We start from the raw sequence: 19,083 nt of genomic DNA, 5'->3' as shown, positions 1-19,083 counted from the left end.
TGCAAGTTCATTAAATATTCGAAAATCTAGCTAAATTACTTTTGTGCGGGATACGCTGCGATGTTGACCTAATTCTTTTCTGTGAACCCTACCTTATGAGATATGATATTGATCTTTATGCTGTCCACCCCGACTCCGTAACTTCACATATTTGATCGGAAATATCTACTGGTCTTAATACCTTCATTTAGTTCGTGTGGTATCTAAAAGTACAGTAAGTATTCTGATGTTTGATAATTTATTTAACACAACTTAAAAAGATAATTCAGTTCTTTCATTACACTTTCTGTTCCTACAATTTTGATAGCCCGTAGTCCATTCCTTTTGTCCAAAATTTTTGTAACTTTAAAGTTTTTCTGGATCTTGCAATGTAACTTCAAGTTTTCCTTCAGGTGTCTGGTCGACTTCGACGACCAATTCTTCTTCAAGATCTGATTCGCCGCGAAAAGCGGGATCATCCCATTCCTGTAGTGAACTGGAACCAAATATTGCAAAGATGATTAGAGCCAACAAGCCTAAGGCAGCAGTCAGAAAAAACAGGATTTGCCATTCATACAAAGTCCTCTGTCAAATAGAAGAAAAAGTTCCAAATAAACATTTCTGAAAGAATCAGTTTCTACTACTTGAAATGAAAGTTTCTAATTCGTAAAACTAATTTTTAGGGTTTTAAATTATTTGAATCACATTTATTTTCATCAATAATAAAACGGCAGTTTTGGTTTTATTTTGTAAAATCATTCTTTTTATTAGACTGTTTAAATCGATGTTTTAAATTAATTTTGAATTTTTCAATGCATAAACTGATAATTCTGTGTCCTCCATCAGCGTTGTGTCAATGGTTTCTAATGCCCTTTGTGAAATCAAACTCACCGGTTGTTGGATTTTTGAGAATTACGTCAAGATGGTGAGCCTTTTGTTTAGACAAGAGAGAACTGCTAGTGTGAAAGTACGTCTTAACTCAGAACCCCATGGCACCACTCATTCGCGAGGCCACGTCCTCAATTTAGACATAGATATGAAGGGGAAGAGAAATTTTTCCAGGTCGTTTTACTCCACTCTCAGTTTCCGTTTTCCACTTCTCAGTGACCGAACACGGGACTTTCAATTCCACAAATTTTGTGAGCACATACATCACATGTACTTAGTAGTTAATTGCTGGAGGAAGGGAGTCGAGGATGAGATTCTAGTCCTACCTATCTCTAACCACTGAGCTACCAAGGGCTCTTCATCGTTGTTTAAACTTTAGAGGTAATAATATTTTTCATTTATTTTTAAATAGATTAAATAAATGAGATTTATAGATTTATGACACTTCTGATATTTAAAAAAAATATTTTGCTCTCACTTTCTCACAGCATCTAAAATATCCTTGCTTAACATATTTATAATTATGGCATGTTTCTTACGTGTTTCATAGTAAGGTAACCCATCATAGTAGGTGCAATTATTCCAGTTATTGCTCCAAGTGTGTTCATTATTCCAGAAATTGAACCTAAATGAGGGAAATAGTTTATTTTCATGCATAAAAAAACCCATATATTTTAAGTACACATTGTTTCGTAATTGTAGCCCTTTAATATCGATATTATATAAAAAGGTTACATGTAAATGGTCTTAAGAATCCATGGTGAATCCAGTTTTATTTCCTACATAAGAGACTGGAATGCGTTCGTCTTTCGTTAGGAAACGCATTTTAGATTCTTCGTTAAATAAACTGGGTTTATTGATCTTATTCCCACTTACCGCGATTATGAAAATTCCATGTTTCATATTTAAAAACTGTTAAAGATTACTGTAACTTTTTGAATAACAAGTAGCAAACATTACGATTCAAAGCCCTACCTATTATAAATATCCTCTGTGAAATAAGAAATCCTGACTTTAAATCGTTCTAGAAATTGTTTGTTATTGTTGAAGTAGTTGTTTGCACAAGACTATTATTGATGGAACAGCATTAAGAGGTTGCAGTTACTAGCAGCTGAAGAGCGAAGTCTTAAACATATACATTCAGTGATAAAATATGTTAAGCGTTTTCATTTAATATTACTCAAATATGAGCCGTGTCCGGAAAGTAAGGAACGAATGTTTTACTAACACCGCAGCGGTTGTGTTGCAATGAACAACTAGTCAAATTTTCATTTAGTGACTTAGCTAATTTTACTGTTAATCAAGCTGAAAGCCAAAACGTAAGTATTTTTCACAAAAAACCTCCTCCTTGCTCTGAATATTAAATAAAAACAGTTTAGATGCGAGCGAATAAATTTTTCTCTTTCTCAAACATTCATAAATGTGATCCAGTTGCTTAATAGAACCGTTCGAATATCTTTCCTTCACTTTGGTTATGAGGCAAACGTAAATATTCAAACCGAAACAGCCAAGAGGCTCCACCTTATTCGCGTTGTGTAATCCGCGCATGTGTACACATGTCTCTGATTAATTGACTGTCCATTGATGCTTCTGCAAACGGATTCTGTTGCGTTTACATAGATTAGTGAGCATTCAAAATGTTCAAGATAATTGCCGTGTGCGTCAACTGTACTGTGAAGTGAGTTCTTTAATACGGTTTCTGAGCTCACAGAAAGCTAAGTCAACTCAAATTTATTGTCAACCTTTTGATAATTAATTGTGAAAATGTTTCGAGGGATGGAAAGATAAGGAAGTGGGTACAACACACCACCAATGTTCCGGTCGAAGAACAGAGTGAGTAGCTTTATGTTAATGGTGATAATTTAGTTGCAATTGCAAAAGTAATGGAGAAAATTTGCGAAAACTGACATTTCCTTATAAGATTAGCCTGGTTGTAAGGGCACTGGGCCCATGTCCAAGAGTTCGCTGGTTCAATCCCCGCCTACAGAAGACGCCCCGTGTAGTAAATGGTGACAGATGCACGTTAGATCTGTCGAGTCGCAAAGTCCTCCATGTTCCCATAATATATCAATACCTCTGGGGGTACTGATCCAGGAGTTTCCTTGTCTTCTGGATTGGTCCAAAATTACAAGGGTACGGAGTTGAACATTAGTAGTCGTAAACCCAAAAATTAGGGCGGCTGTTCAAGGACGACATAAAATAACATAAATTTCCTAATAAGAATGCTTTGTAATGAGTTTCCTCAAATTTCAAAAACTGTTTTGTAGGAGATCGTCACACATAGCTTAAATTATAGTTTCTTAATTGGCGGCATCGTTCTTTGAAGAGGTTAAGAAAATTTTGTTTTTCGCTAAGACAAACGTCTGAACAGTGACAGTAACTAAGTCGGAAAATAGTTTTCAAAACGCTTTTTCGTGCAAAATTAAGTTGTATTTTAAAAACATGTTTTATATTATATTTCAAAAAAGGCACTTATGTTCCGAACAAGCCTCATATTTATAAAACACAGTTTGAACGGAGAAATGTATTAAAAATCTATTGACAGCACAATCGTTTAACTACTTTCTAGTATTTTGCAACAGATACTTGTCAGAAAGCCATTACTTTCTAAGTAAATACAAAACATAAGTTATTTATCATATTTCAAATATTTCTAAGCAGGTGTAAATTTTTACTAAGTGCAATTTCAAATTAAAAAAGAGATGTTGTTTCACAAACCTAAATATAATTTTAAATTGAAAAAGGAGATGCTGTTTCACTAACCTGAATGTAATTTCAAATTATAAAAGGGGTGCTGTTTCACGAACCTGAATGTAATTTCAAATTAAAAAAGGGATGCTGTATCACTTACCTGAATGTAATTTCAAATGAAATAAAGATATGCTATTTCACTAACCTGAATAACGTGGTGATAAACATAAAGGTATGTAAGAAGTGGATGCAAATATCAGTCCAAAGTAACCCAGTGCTATCACAAGCATTACTACAGTAAGAACTCTTAAACAACCTGTGAAAGGTATGGCAAGCATGTGTACAGCAAATGCAAACAAACCTATGAGAAAACATAAATATTAAATGTCAGTAAAAATTAAATGAAAACTAATAAGTATTTTACAAGTTTCAATTTGTTAATATCCAATACGTAACATAATCATATTGCTTATACGGGGTTCTCCAAGTTTTTTGGTACAACCATTAATTGGAAGTAGGACACATCATAGTGATTCATACTTGCACAGCAACCGATGGTTGGAAACGATTTGTTTGCTGCTAGGTGGTGTTGTTCACTAGAGCACTGGAGGAAACAGAATTGCATAGTCGCTGTCTTGGCAAACAAAGAGCTCCTATCCTTTGGCCAAGGCCGCAGTCATTTGATTTGTTATCGCCCGTTGAGGAGTAAACGCCATTTTATGAACAACGAAGTGCAAGTTATTCAAATTAAATGAGTGGCAGAAGTGCAAATGGTGTAAGCATTAACTGAGGGAAATGCACGAGCAGCTAAAGGTATCCACAGAGAGAGAACCGGCTCCATGGCCACTACACTCTCCTGATTTTAGCGGCATAGATTTTTTTCGTTTGAATGCACTGTGTTCGCAACATCTATGGATTCAAAAATGGATTTTGTTCCAAGAATCGTAAGTGCTGCTGCGGATATCCAACAAAATTTTGGTGTATTTAAACGAGTTAAAGGTCAGAAACAGTTGATCTGTTTCTTCTTTTTCATCAAAATGGTATCTGGTATTTCACCAAACGTAGAAATATGCAAAATAATCCAGTACAGTAGTTACGAACTATCAATGGAGCAAGTACAAATCAGAAGGATCGATAATTAGGAGATAGGAGAGCTTCCCTATCAGGAAATGAACCAAACCCTATTTTGAGGATGTGGCGATTAGCTTGTTAAGATTGCCAAGTCTGACACCAAATTATTAAAATCACTATAATACTGCTATTTGTGTACTTATTTGAATGCAATTTTCAACAATAAGCAGAAAAACTGAAATTAGCATAAAATTAAATGGTCTAAATAAATAAAAATACAATTTCAAACATGCATATTCAGTCAGTTCCAATACAGATCCCTCTAGTGGCATAAGCGGACATTTTCGGACATGAGTTGTTTTATAACTCTCATTCTTTATGAAGTTCCCTACCTCTCCCTTGATTTTGCAACCGCATCATTCTGCATATATTATTTGTTTGGGGGGAAAATAACTAGAAACTAATTTTTTCTTACCGATGCAAATTGACCATTTATGAATTTTAGTAGTACGAACTCTTCCAACTTTCATCAGTCTATCATTGAGGACACAACAAAATAAGTAAGCAACCATTTCCACGAGGTAGGGCAACGACGACCATACTCCATTCTATAATTAAATATTGTAAAAATATGTCTTAGAATCTGTTCCAATTTTGAAATATTACGAAGTGGTTATAAAAATACTTACAATAAATTTAGAACATTTAAAACATTTGTGGGAGCATTGAAATTTAAATTATTAAAACAGAAAAAAATTTAAGTTATCCAAATAACTATTGTTTGCGAATTTAAAAATTAATTATTATTTGTGAATTTGAAAATTAATTACTAGATTTGAATTTAAAATAAACTTAAAATTAAGTATTGTTCGTGAATTTAATAAAAATTAATTACTGTTTGTGATTTTAATAAAAATTAATTATTGTTTGTGAACTTAACGAAAAGTAATTCTTGTTTGTGAATTTAATAAAAAGTAATTATTATTTGTAAATTTAATAAAAATCAATTAAGGTTTATGAATTTAAAACTAAAATAGGCAGTCACAAACTTAAATTTCAATAACGTAACTCCAAAATAGTGGAGTTGACTTGTTAGTAGAGGTATGTAACAACATGTCTCCCAAAGATGGAAGAAATTTTAAGTTGCTACAAAATTTATATTATAAAATATATTTCTTGTTAAATTGATCATTAAATTATTCTTGAACACAACTAAGATTTGAAAACTTATTCTATTTATAGAAGTCTATTATATGCTACATGAATATTATCTAAATTAAAGCGGTTGCGAAGTGAGGAAAATCTCATATGGCATTGTTGAGTAGTTTGCTACCATCTGAATAATTTTGGAAGATCCTTAGGAATCCTATAACAACTTTAATGTTTTCAAGAATTTAATTCTAATTTTAATCAGTAACATAATGCCGCAAATGACGGCTATAGCTGTCCGATTTTTGGCTATATGTAGACAAACAACGGCTGCAGCCGTCCTCAGAATGTCTACAGCCTCTAATAAAAATCTCTTTTAATAACTACTGTCCTGTTCCTTTTAATTCGAATATGTTAATAACTACTTCTTTTTAAAAGCTGAATCTTACTCCTCAATATCAGATTCGTTGGAGAAATTGTATCTTAAAAATTAATTAGCTCAGAAATACTGGAATATCATTGGATTTGGAAAGAAATTCACGAAAATGGCCAGCAGACAGCTTGGTTCGTCACATTTTGGTTAATAAAAAAGGAAGCATAACCAGTACGAAGTGCACCAATGCATTTATTTGTTATTCCAGTTTTCCAAAATTTTCTTAAAAAAGCTGAGACAAAACGTGAAAATTTTCACTACGAATATACGGCAGACGCTCAATTTCATATAGCAGTCAAAAAGAATTTAAAACAAAATTAGTATTCTGAGGACGATTGTCAAATTAAAAGTGTGCAGCAACGTGTTAAAAACTATTTGAAACACGTGATTAGTTTCTTTATAATTAAATTTCTGAAAAAGTATCTATAAACCTAAATAAAGAAAATCAACAGTACTTGAAGAAAAAAATACAGAGGAATTAAAAAATACGGCTTCGTCAAAATTTTATTTCCCTGAAACTATTCAATCGATTTCGTTCATATTTTGTATTTTGTTTATTAGAATTACATTATTTAAAATGATGTAAAAAATTGTATACCTTACTGCTCAAAATGTTTTCGACTATTATTAAATTAAATAATAAATATTTACAAAAATTTATTTTTTGCATAAAATTATCTTTGAATAAACAAATTTTATAATTGTGTGTTAAAATTTTTCAACTCGCTTAAAAAAGTTCTCAAGATATGGCGAAATATGCAAAAAGTGAAATTAACATTAAAGGGTCAAATTTTTCTACAGTTCTCCTGACCAAACTGTGGTAACCCAATTTTCCAGATTGCGGCTATCCACTATATTTTGGGGATTATGAATACGAATCCGCATCAAAAGAAAGGTAGGTTTATTCAGAGAAAATGCGCCTTTGTGTCTGATTTCGTAACTTAAAAATATCTTCTGCACTAATTTATTAGCATATTTGAAGGTCACCCTCTCAAACCTTCAAAATTGAATTCTGGAACACGATGATGAGATCGTTAGAACAAAAGTTATTCAGAGAGGTCCATTTTTTCTTTTGCACACGGTCAGAGGTGTACACAACGCAGTACACTTCTTTATGCACCAGACCAATTATACACCCACCACATACCCTTTATATTGTCACCACTGTCACCTAGAAAATAAACATCACTCAAAATGTTAATAGCTAGTAACCGTAATAATTAGTAACCACTATTTTAACCACCAATTAGTAACCACTGGCCTCGAGGTGTTAATAGATAAATGTGTAAAGAACGAGTTATGTCTTATATACATTGAGTGACTACAATCAATTGTTTAATAGCTGAAAGTCATTAGAGTGCAAAGAGTTAAGATTCGTTAATTTATTTTTGACTTTTTCTTATTCCGTTCAAATAACCAGCATTCAAGCAAGTTAGCATACAAATTTAAAAAAAAGGTGACAAAACGAATAAAAAATTATAACTTACCATTTCAATTCCAAATTTCAAGATTGTACTCATAAAGATTGGAATGAGAGTTGTGTAAATGCTCAGAACCCAAAAAGAAACGAATCCAACAACAATGTAAGCCCATACCGGTCCTGATTTAAAAATATAACTATATGGTACAGAAGTTTTTCTCTAAAAATAAGTAATTCGAATAAGTATTTAATATTTCTAAATTGAAAAATAAATTCACTATTTAATAGAATTTCGAAAAAAATATACAATTTTTAACAACATTTGATTCAAAATTTGATTTTTCACGCGTTTATATGAGGATACTCTATGAGGTTTTTTGAATAATTTTGTCAATCAATTCAATGTTTAGGTGCAGTCTTCATCTTTCCCGGGCGGAACTTATTTTTCCTCTTGTTCGCAGAGCAACATTGAGTGGTTTGAATCCGAGAAGACCTTCTTTAACATCGTATTGAAAAAAATTCCTTCAAAGTCAAAATTCTCCAGTTTTCTCTTTTGATATTGTAAATAGTTAAAGCCAATCTTCACTGAAATTTCAAACACAAACGGGAAATTGATTTTCTAAACCCATTCGCTCCCTTACACTGATTTAGGAATCAGTGTTTGTTAAGTTAGTTATTGTCAACCCATTTATGCTAGGTACTTTTAAGAACACTGGACATAGGTATTTCGTATGTTTAGCTGGAGTTAGAGATTGGACGTCATAAGCTAGAAAAAATATTTCACCAAAAAATAGTACTTGAAGAGAATAATTTAAAATTTTCCCTCCTAGTTCCTCACCTTTTTTCACAATAGGCATCCATGGATGTATTAGGGGGACCAGAAAGTAATGTCCTTTATGCGTATTTGATATGTGTTATAATTATTTTATTTTAAATCAATTATGTATTCACCCTCGCTTCCAACAACCTATCAATGCCGGATCAAAAATGAATCGAAAAAATTGAATTGGTTTTTAAGACTAACGAATATTTAATATGCCAAAACGACATTACTTTCCGGTTCCCCTAAAGATTTTTCTATTCAATGAATCCTTATGAGTACTTAAATTTTTAAAGGTAGATAATCACAAATATAACGGTTATCGCAACAGTTGAAAAATCACTAATTAACTTTATCACAGCTTTTAAGATTTAAAAAAAAGTCAATTTATAAAATTCTAAGTGAATCACGACCTGAAAGGTAGTCTTCTTTTGAAAAAGCAATATTCTATTTTATCAAAAGAAAAGAAAAAAAGACTGATGGCACATGTATGGCACATACATTATTATTTATGTTGAAGAAACAAGTAAGTTTTGTCTACCATAATATATTAATAACATAATTATTTATACGTAGTTGAATCCAAAGTTTCAGCGAAGTGCTTTTTCATAGCTAAAGTGATAGGTCCTACCACTAAACTATTATTATAATTACTAGAATTATATTTACCGACAGTGGAAGAATAGCTTGGTTTTCCAAAATTCTAATCATTTCGTGATGAGTGATGTACGGATGAGTCAAAGGTGATTCAAAAATCATAATAAGCCAGATTAAAGACCAAACAAATCCTACTCCAGCTGTAAAAGGATAAAATAATCGAACATAAAGTCAGTTTTTGAATTACAATTTATGTAAATATTCTTTAATTATTTCTTATAAAAGTTTAAGAGAAGGTGATGATTTGGCTTAAAAATACAATGGACTAAGCTACGCACTAAGCACAATGAATAGAATAAATAATCCATAAAATACAAAAGTGAATGTCACATAAGGTGTTGAAATGTGTGTTTCTAAGACATATCTTTATTTAAAATTTTTTAACCCTTTCTTTTTTAACCCTTAAGATTAAAAAATTCTCTCAATTCCAAAACTGTTAGCAATGCACTTTCAGCAATGCACTTTTAGTAATTATTGTATAAACAATTTATTAAAAAGAAGCTTCCTATGTCTCATTTAAAAATTTAAAAAAATAAAGCTTTCATTAAGAATGGATATATCAGTAGGTTTCACAATTACATCTCATGTTCAATTTTGAATTTATTACATATGAATGCATTTCTGCATTTATTATATATGAAATATCTCATTTCCCTCCAATAATTAATGAATAACTTTCTTTTTTCATTTGCATTTAAGATGATTTGTTCTCAATTTTCATTCAATTTCATTTATACTTATTTTGTTGCTTTTTTTTCTACTGTTCGATTTTTACCCGTTTTACAATATGTTATATATGTAGCCATTATAAGCAGAATAAATTTTAGTTTGCATAGTTCCTTGTTTCTTTATTTTCTAAAGAGTGCTGGATAAATATAGAAAAATATTAAAATAAAGCTAAATAAAGGAAAAAGAGAAAACTAAAATACATTCAAAATAAATCGCGATGAAAATAATAAAGAAACAAAAGTGACACTCGTAGATATGTTTGTGTTATTTTTACCCATTGCTACGTAACTCGAGGAAAGACTACTTTTTATCATACTTTTTGACATATACATATTTTTGGCATACTTTTTATAAATAAATGTATTATAAGAATAATAAAAAATGAAAGGAAGTTGTAAATCAAATAAATAAAGTAAACTATGCTTATAAAGTAAACATAAAAGATATTTCAAACAAAAAAACAAACATACATGCAGCTGGAAAGCAAGAATCAGGTAAAGGTTATTATCAATGGGGATTTGATAGAGAAGATAGATACCTACGAATTTACTAAAGATGTAATTTTATTACGCTCTGAAACTATAGTAGTTAGAAATGAAATGTAGTCATTGTAAATGACATAAATTTTAATTTGCGTTTTGTAATTTTTTTGACCAATTAGTTTAGCAGGTCAATTAGTTAGTCAATTAGTTTAAATTTATAAACAAAATGATGCCTAACAGTCGAGAATAGCTGTTACAAAATAATAACTGTAAAACAAAGTGGCATATTATTTCTTTCTTTTGACGTTTTTTTATCGATTATCGCCCCCCTAATTCACCTATAAACATTACTGAGGTGTGAGACAGGACATTAAACATCTAATTAAGCGCCGTCCAAGATTCCGGACACTTCGTGGAACCCACATGAATAACTGCGAAGAGGAACACCAATTATTTGCTATATTAACCTGCAGGAAAATTGTGATTCAAATTATTAAACACGCCCTCGAGGACATTTTAGCTCCAGATCAACTGACCCCAGTCATGAACCAACTATAGAACATGTCATCGTTAATTTATACTAATCAACTTTTAGCCTTACATTTTGAAATTTTATCTACTTTTGATTTTAGACTTTCTAGTCAGACTTTTACTTTTAGATATTTACATTTAGGACTTTTAGCTTTCATTGATTTTAGTTTTGAGATTTTTTTTATCTCTTGTTTCCTTATTATTATAATCATTTAATTCTCGACATTTACACCGGCGCTATTGGGTTTCATTGCCTTTAACACATGTTTTTAATTGTCAAGTGTTATAGTTAATCCACTTTTAACTGATTACCACCACTGTTATTTGGCAAAGTTTTACTGTAATTTTAGTTCTTAGAGAAATTTTTTAATGTGATAATTTAACCTTTATCACTGTATATCCCCCTGGGGTGGGTCGGAGTTCAGCATTTCTTATCGTTTAAAAATAGCAGCATGCTTTTCACTTAAGGCCTGGTTTTTTTAGGACAAGCGCCTTATCTAGGCGTCAGCGTTAAGTTGACGTTACCCTGACGCCAACAAAATACTGGTTTGTTAGCTCAAGGCCTGGTTTCTTAGAAGAACCGTCTTAACTGGGCGTCAGTGTTAAGTTGATATAATTTTGACGCCATAAAAATACCTTTTGTTAACTCAGCGAGAGCAGTCGGTCCAACACGGACATTATCTTGCATTGCGCATGCGTTAATAACGTAAACAAATATTTATTTTGAATTTGTATTGATTTTGTGATTGTCGACCAATGCTTTAAAAAACAAATAATGACTTTGTCCAAGAAAAAAACACATTATAGCTTAGCTAAATGAAGAAGACGAGGAAAGAGAAGCTATGTTTAATGCTAAAATTAAAATCTCGGCTGATTTCAATGCTCTGTTGTTGGCTGTTGTCCGCCATTGCTTCTGTTGTTAACGTAACGTTGTAATCCAACTGCAGTTGATTTGGACGGCAGTTGTCGTTCAAGCTGAGCGTTCGATGACGTATGCTGTCAAACTCATAAATTAACCAATCAGAGGCAAGCGTTCGTTTCAAGCTGACGCCGACGTTTCCTGAGCTAACAAACCAGTATTTTGCTGGCGTCAGTGGGACGTTGACGTCCCGCTGACGCTCAGATAAGGCGCTTGTTCTAAGAAACCAGACCTTAAGAAACCAGGTCTTTAACAGTGGTTTCATATGAAAAGTTTCCACTCTTTATGTAAATAATTCTTAAATTATTTGATGTGTACTGGTTTTGCATTTCCAGTTAATTTTTGAAACTATATATTACATCAGGAATTATTTTTTCTTTTAAAAAATATTTCACTTACAAAAGATGTAGAATATGTAGGGCCAGCCGTAGTTCTTAGCATTGCAAATAACTCCAGATAGATAAGTTCCTAAGAATCCTCCAAACGGAATTCCGCTGCCTACGAGACACATTGCGTAAAATCTCTCACTTAACGGTATCCACTTTCCCATCAATACACTCAAAGCTGGAATGATGACTCCCTATAAGCAATTACAGACACTGCTTCAAAAAGAGTTACATCTACAATACTTAATTACGAGTACAGATTACTGAATTAACCAGAATTATCATCACCACTGCAAATGTTAAGTGCTTAAATGCAAATAATATACCGGTAATTATTCAGGAAGTGTGGCATTCAAGAATAGAGAATAATATTTATGAAGTACTTCTTTTGAAATCGGCAATATTAATAAAAATTTATGAAGTAGGGGAGAGTCGGGTAGCCCCCGCTCACTTAAGGAGTATTGCTTATATTTCTGTATAATATTGAGTAATAATCAATATTTTTGTATGTTTCTATTGTTTTACCATCTAATTAAATAATGCAAAGAGAATAAACCGAAAAAAGAATAGTTTAACTTAAAAAAATAGAAGTTTAAAAAAAATGTTTTTCAGCTCTNAACTATGCAATTTGTTTATCACAAAATTATTTTATTTATTACATATTTATATACTTTTAGTGAATTCTATCATTTAATAACAACTATATATGTTGTTAAAAATGCATATAACATTCAAATTTGAAGCAATAAAATAATAATCTTTGCAACCGTACATTTATCGACGAAATAAAATTGGGCGCTGATACCCGACATTCAAGTGAGCGGGGCTACACGAAATCCAATTTTTTTTGTAAATTTGTAGTTACTCGAACAATTTTTCAAAAATAAACTTCTTTCTTCGTGCAAATTAAACTTAAGACTGCATATTTTAATGCTGTATGTATAGAAAAAACTATTTCCTTAGTATTAAAATGAAGTTTAATCGAAACATTCAACCAATTTTTTTTAACTTCATGACTACTGTATTCAACATATTTTCAAAACTATTGTTTACCATGTTAACAGCGGCATAAATACATGAAACTTTGAAAATAATCTTTTTTTAATATAACAATTAAAGTCGGATGGCCAATTGACTTGAAAAAATATTCTATGCATATGAAATTGACTGTGTTCGGGGGTACCCGCTGGGTGGGGCTACCCGACTCTCCCCTACTTCTTTTGAAATCGGCAATATTGATAAAAATTTATGAAGTACTTCTTTTGAAATCGGCAATATTAATAAAAATTTATAAAGTAGTTCTTTTGAAATCGGCAATATTAATGAAACTAATCTACACACCATCAACTATCATTAAATATATTTTGGTAACACGTGGCATGTATTTGAATCAATGAATTTTCCATATCAATGAAGGCATGAATATTATTCTTAACGCATTTTAAAGGAGGCAGTAAAAACAACATGTGACAAAATCTTGAAAAATAATATTTTACACGTAAAATTTTAGTTTAATTATTAGCTACGAAAAGGATTACCATTTATAAAATATAGACTTATCGATTAATTAAAAGAATATATAGAAAGGGGATAATAGTGACAACTTCAGCATACAAATTTTAGGAGTCCTACGATGTGTTTCTAACTTTTCTATACAGTATGTATCTTTGGAGTGGTCAGCCTAATGATGCTTACTGTAATCGTCAATAGTGACAAGTAAACTGAGTGACAATATTTTTTAAACGAATTGCGAATATATAAACAAATACTAAAAGAAAATATTGTAGAAATGTATTTCTAATAACCTTAATATTTAACAACAGAAATATGCACTTCATATAATTAATGTTTTGTAATTACATTGAAAATATACTTTGACATGGTTAAGAGTGACATTCTTCTCATTCAAGTTGAGCTGTTAGCCCCCAATATTTATGATACAGTAAATATAAACTTTTACAAAGTAAATTTTGCAGTAGAACATTATTATTTTAGCAGAATAATACAACAACAGATGGTCAAACTAAATACTTACCATACCAATTCCTTTGATGATTTGTATAATAATTAAATAAAACCCAATAGAATCAGCAATAAATGGAGTAGCAACTGTACACAGTGAAGAAATGAGTATACCACACAGAAGAAGATATTTACTACTCAATTTCTCAGCGATCAAGACCCCCGCATATTGGGTAACTAGCAATCCGTAGAAGTAACCGGCCAGAATATGACCTTGCATTTCTGTGGTTATAGCATAAGGTCCATCCTTAAAGAAATTAGAATCATAGTAACAATTAGATATATTAGAACCCCATTAGTATTCGAATATTGTTAAAATTATAAACATTAGTCACTAATATTTAAATTGAAATATTGAATCAAAGGCATTTTTACTAAGACAATCAAGACATTGTTGCTGGAACAATCGCTCTGTGAAGAAATATCATCAGAGAAAAGCATAAAGTAATACTTCTAAAGGTCTGGTTTCTTAGGACAAGAGCCTTATCTGGGCGTCAGCGGAGAGTTGACGTAGAACTGACTCCAAAAAAAAATACTTTTTTGTTAGCTCAGCGTGAACAGTCGGTTCAACGCAGACACTATGTCTCATTGCGCATGCGTTAATACCGTAAACAAATATTTATTTTGAATTTGTATTGATTTTGTTATTGTCGACCAGTGTTTTAGAGAACAAATAATGACTTTGTCCAAGAAAAAACACATTATAGCTGAGCTAAATGAAGAGTGCTATATTTAACGAAGAAGCTATGTTTAATGTCAAAATCAAGATCTTGGCTGATTTCAATGTCCTGTTGGATGTTGTCCGCCATTGCTTCTGTGGTTAACGTCACGCTGCAATACAACTGCAGTTGAGTTGGACGGCAATTGTAGTTCAAGATGACCGTTCGATGACGTACGTATACTATCAAACTCACAAATTTACGAATCAGAGGTTAGCGCTGATTTCCAGCTGACGGCGTCCTGTCCTAAGAAACCAGGCCTTTAGGGGTTAAATTGTATCAAAGTTTTTTTCTTTCTAATGTCCACCTGGAGAAGGACCTTTCGTCATACAGGCATCTGAAGGGGAGATTTGCGGGCCACTCTTTCAGGTGCACCATATTAGGTGGACCAACGTTGCTCCTACAGTAAGGACAGATGGTACAGAGAAGAAAAGAACATCTATGCCTTGCTCGGGATTCAAACCAAGAACCTTTCTGATGCAAGACCAGTTCCCTGACCCCAACAAGGGGCCAGTCGGCATTGTACCAAATGTTGTTTGCTATATTGGATGTTGAGTCTCAGAAGATTGAATAAAGTTTTTACTCTAAATCTTCTACTTTGTCTCTCATTTGACATGACAGTTTTAGACGTACGAAAAGTTATATTAGTCATATTAAATATTACCGTATATTCCGGCGCATAACGCGCCCCGGCGTATAACATGCAACCGTAATTTCTAATGCTTTTTTTTTAAATTTTAAGATATACTCTTCGTATAACGCACATGAAAATTTGGATTGTACATGTGCAATATCTCGTCTTTCAAGATCGTAACTAAACCTGAGATTGTCAGAAAATCATTCAAAAAATGCAGCATTTCAAATAATCTGGACGGATCAGTTTATTTATGGATGAGGGTAACACAGATGATGAAGACGAAACAGATTGTGATGACGTGCCTGAAGAAATAATGGAAGACGAATATAATGAACTATTCATGTAATAACGAAAATCAATAAAGTATATAAAGGTACATGTTATTTATTTAACACATTCACGCCGGGGTGACCCACCGGTGGGTCACGCTAGATTGTCTCATCTTGGCGGCTCACCGTAGTAAAACTGGTAACAATAAATTTCATTTTTTAGTTTTTTTCCGGGAATAATAAAAAATCTATTACTACCAATTGTTTTTAACGGATGCAATTTTTATATTGAATTGCTTCTTCGCCGTGATAAACTTCCTTATAGTGAATTGCTATTGTTGAGAATAGATTAACTCCTCCCGAATATTATCGAATATTGAAATAGTTCTTCTACCAGTATTTTATATACTACTTTTCCCTTTTTTATGCTACTTTTCCCGGCGTGAACGTGTAAAAATAAAAGTATTTTTCTATATTTAAATTTTTTTAGTCTATAATTTTTTATATTCGACGTATACCGCGCACCCGTAAATTCCAATGTTATTTTTTGTATTAAAAGTGCGCCTTATACGCCGGAATAGACGGTAGTTATATTAACTATTTGTTATATTAAATATTATTTTATTAGTTATATAAAAATTTCATAAGAAATAAATATGAATACGAAATTAAAATAAGCATACCTCGTCATCTGATCTTACAGTAACATTTTCTGCGAATGAGCAAGTCCAATCCGCGTAGGAAAAGTTTTTAGCTGGAGCAGTAGCAGTTGTAGGGTCAGTTGTATTGTCGTCTTCAGTTGAGTTCAAGTATTGTGACAAGTTTCCAGTTGAATCCAAGTATTCAATTACGTAGGTGTCAGTTGTATTTAATTCAGTTGTATTTAATTCAGTTGTATTTAATTCCTTCCAATTCACCATACATACTATAGCAACACTCATATTCACTTTCAGCATATTCAAGATAGTAAATCCCAGAAAGCCCATAAAAGTTAAAATATGTCTAATGTGTACATTTCCTAAAAAGAGCACAATTGAAAAATTCACATAAATTTGAAATTATGGTTAAAATAAAACAAAAAAAACAAGGCATTTAAATTTGCCTAATATGGAGGAAGAAACCGGGTTCTGGAGGTCTTTTTCTGGCCCAAATAACTCAGTGAATACAATTACTTAAATTTTCATTTGAATGAAAAATTGGTCTTAGAATATCATATAACTCTAAAAAAACATTGAAAAAAGGATTTTCAAACCTAACCCCATATTGAATATAAATGTAAGAAGAATTGTTTCCAGCAAAGTAAAATTATTAATTTTTTTTCTTAAACCCAAATAATCTTTAAATTATTTAGGTTGTATTTCTTTTGATTTAGCCATCCTTAGACTTCAATATGATTAGTATTTATTTTATAACCATTCTACATTCCTCTCAAAATATTTTTCCTGAATCAAATATTAACCTGCTAGAGGATTTGCTTTCATAATAAAAATAATAGTCATAGATTGAAAGCTTTACCATTCCCTCACTGTAAACAATTTTCATATAGCAGAAAACCAAAAATTGTGCCAGCTATTTTACACGACAGTGGTATATTTCCACTTCACCAAAACCACGAAGACCCTGGTGGAGGGAAATACCTAGAATGTTCTCTTACTCTACTTTGTGTAAAGTATTCGCCACCACCATGTTTGCAATTCAAAAACACTAACAATTATTATTGAATTAGATATGATACACATAGAAATGAGTAAAGTTGCTTTTACGTTACACTCTAAAGCAGGTATTATAAATTTAGGGTACTTATGTATAGTTCGTTCACCAGGAGTTTGCATTTGGCTCCACCTCCTCAGACGCAGAGTTCATTTCAGCGCGGGAGTAAGACGAGAGACATATCCGTGCTTGAAACTAAGACAACCCTTAACGTGCTCTAAACGCAAACAGTGAATTCTTTTTCAGTCACTTACTTTGCTTTATCATCTGCTACAATACATTTCATTCTCCAGCTAATTAGATATATTTTAAACTTAAAAATTGCTGTTTTCTCAGAAAATGTCTCCAAAATGAGAAACTATTCACTCAAAAGAGAGAAATATCATCAAATTTATAAAATATTTTATGTTAAAAAAATGCACATAAAGATTGCGAAATAAATATTTTTGTCATACAATTGCCAAATAGCAACCTTGTTCAGGATTGTTCACATCCTTCTCCCAAAAATAGCAAAATAGTATCGTCAGATACCACGTGATGAGGGCGGAGCCAAGTGCTAACTCCTGGTGAACGAACTATTTACTACTTCTTAAAACAAAATTATTTTGTTCATCAAACATACAGACAGAATATAAATAAGAATTTGAAAATAACTGAGCTGAATATTATAAAATTATTTGATACAATTGACAAATTTATGCAAATCTAATGAGACTGAAACAAAAAACATACTTGCGTTTTAATAACTGTTTATATGAGTAGATAGTCAAATCAATCCGACAAGAAGATTGAAATTACTTGGCAAATAATTTATTACAATCAATATTTTTTATCAATCAGGAAAAACTATTGAAATTTACATGGTATTGAATGGGCTATGACGAATTTGCCAATGAAATCCGACAAGAAATACACTTCATGTAAACAAACCATCATCTAGTCAATATCTTGAAATTGCACAATTATTCGCCTTTAAGAATCCAAACGCATTTGTTAACATACCCTACAATCATTTCAAGCAAGAATTTAGTTCAATAGTTTAAACTAGGAGGCTTCGTCCCCTGCTCGCTGGCGCTCACCAACCCCCGGAACTGCTTTCACAGTTCATTTCGGATTGCTTCGCAATCCAATGCTCGCTTTGCTTGCTCATTGGATACGTTCTTAACGTCTAGTTTTTGTATGCTTTTTTGAATACTGAAGTTCCGAAAACTTTTCACTGCAGAAAATTCTAATCCTGTACATTTCAATATTAATTTGAAATTGCAAACAGTTCACATATTTTTCTTAATCTTACTATTCTAAATTTCAGTAGTTGAGAAAAGTAACTGTTGCAAGTTTTGTTTTAAAGTCTTTCCCACCAGAGGGCTAAAGCCATGTGTTGTAAAACAATATGAAATAGTAGTCTGCCACTGAAAGCCGGATGTAAAGCATCGGCTTTGATGAAGATAATTTTGTATTTTTAATTCTCTCAAGGGCGCCACCCTAATAATATGGAATTTGTAAAATAAATGTATATATTTTTGATTGTTGATGAAAATATTAAAATTACTAACTTAATTACAACCAGAAGC

The 19,083-nt window shown here is 31.9% G+C and overlaps 1 protein-coding gene across 1 annotated transcript in view; it reads right to left on the bottom strand.

Annotated features, from left to right (window-relative positions):
- Positions 1-227: 227 nt before the first annotated feature.
- Positions 228-19,083, bottom strand: part of LOC107445337 (sialin-like) — a 27,022-nt gene continuing 8,166 nt past the window's right edge. The window contains exons 4-12 of the mRNA XM_043050731.2: positions 16,486-16,820; positions 14,191-14,424; positions 12,169-12,349; positions 9,121-9,248; positions 7,699-7,851; positions 5,105-5,237; positions 3,764-3,919; positions 1,407-1,492; positions 228-564 (exon numbers count right to left, since the gene is read on the bottom strand). Coding sequence (XP_042906665.1) covers positions 346-564; positions 1,407-1,492; positions 3,764-3,919; positions 5,105-5,237; positions 7,699-7,851; positions 9,121-9,248; positions 12,169-12,349; positions 14,191-14,424; positions 16,486-16,820 — 1,625 coding nt within the window. The 3' untranslated portion in view covers positions 228-345. The remainder of the gene's footprint in view (positions 565-1,406; positions 1,493-3,763; positions 3,920-5,104; positions 5,238-7,698; positions 7,852-9,120; positions 9,249-12,168; positions 12,350-14,190; positions 14,425-16,485; positions 16,821-19,083) is intronic.

The sequence above is a fragment of the Parasteatoda tepidariorum genome, chromosome 9, assembly GCF_043381705.1.
Source record: "Parasteatoda tepidariorum isolate YZ-2023 chromosome 9, CAS_Ptep_4.0, whole genome shotgun sequence".
NCBI lineage: Eukaryota > Metazoa > Arthropoda > Arachnida > Araneae > Theridiidae > Parasteatoda > Parasteatoda tepidariorum.
This window is presented reverse-complemented; position numbering and strand designations above follow the sequence as displayed.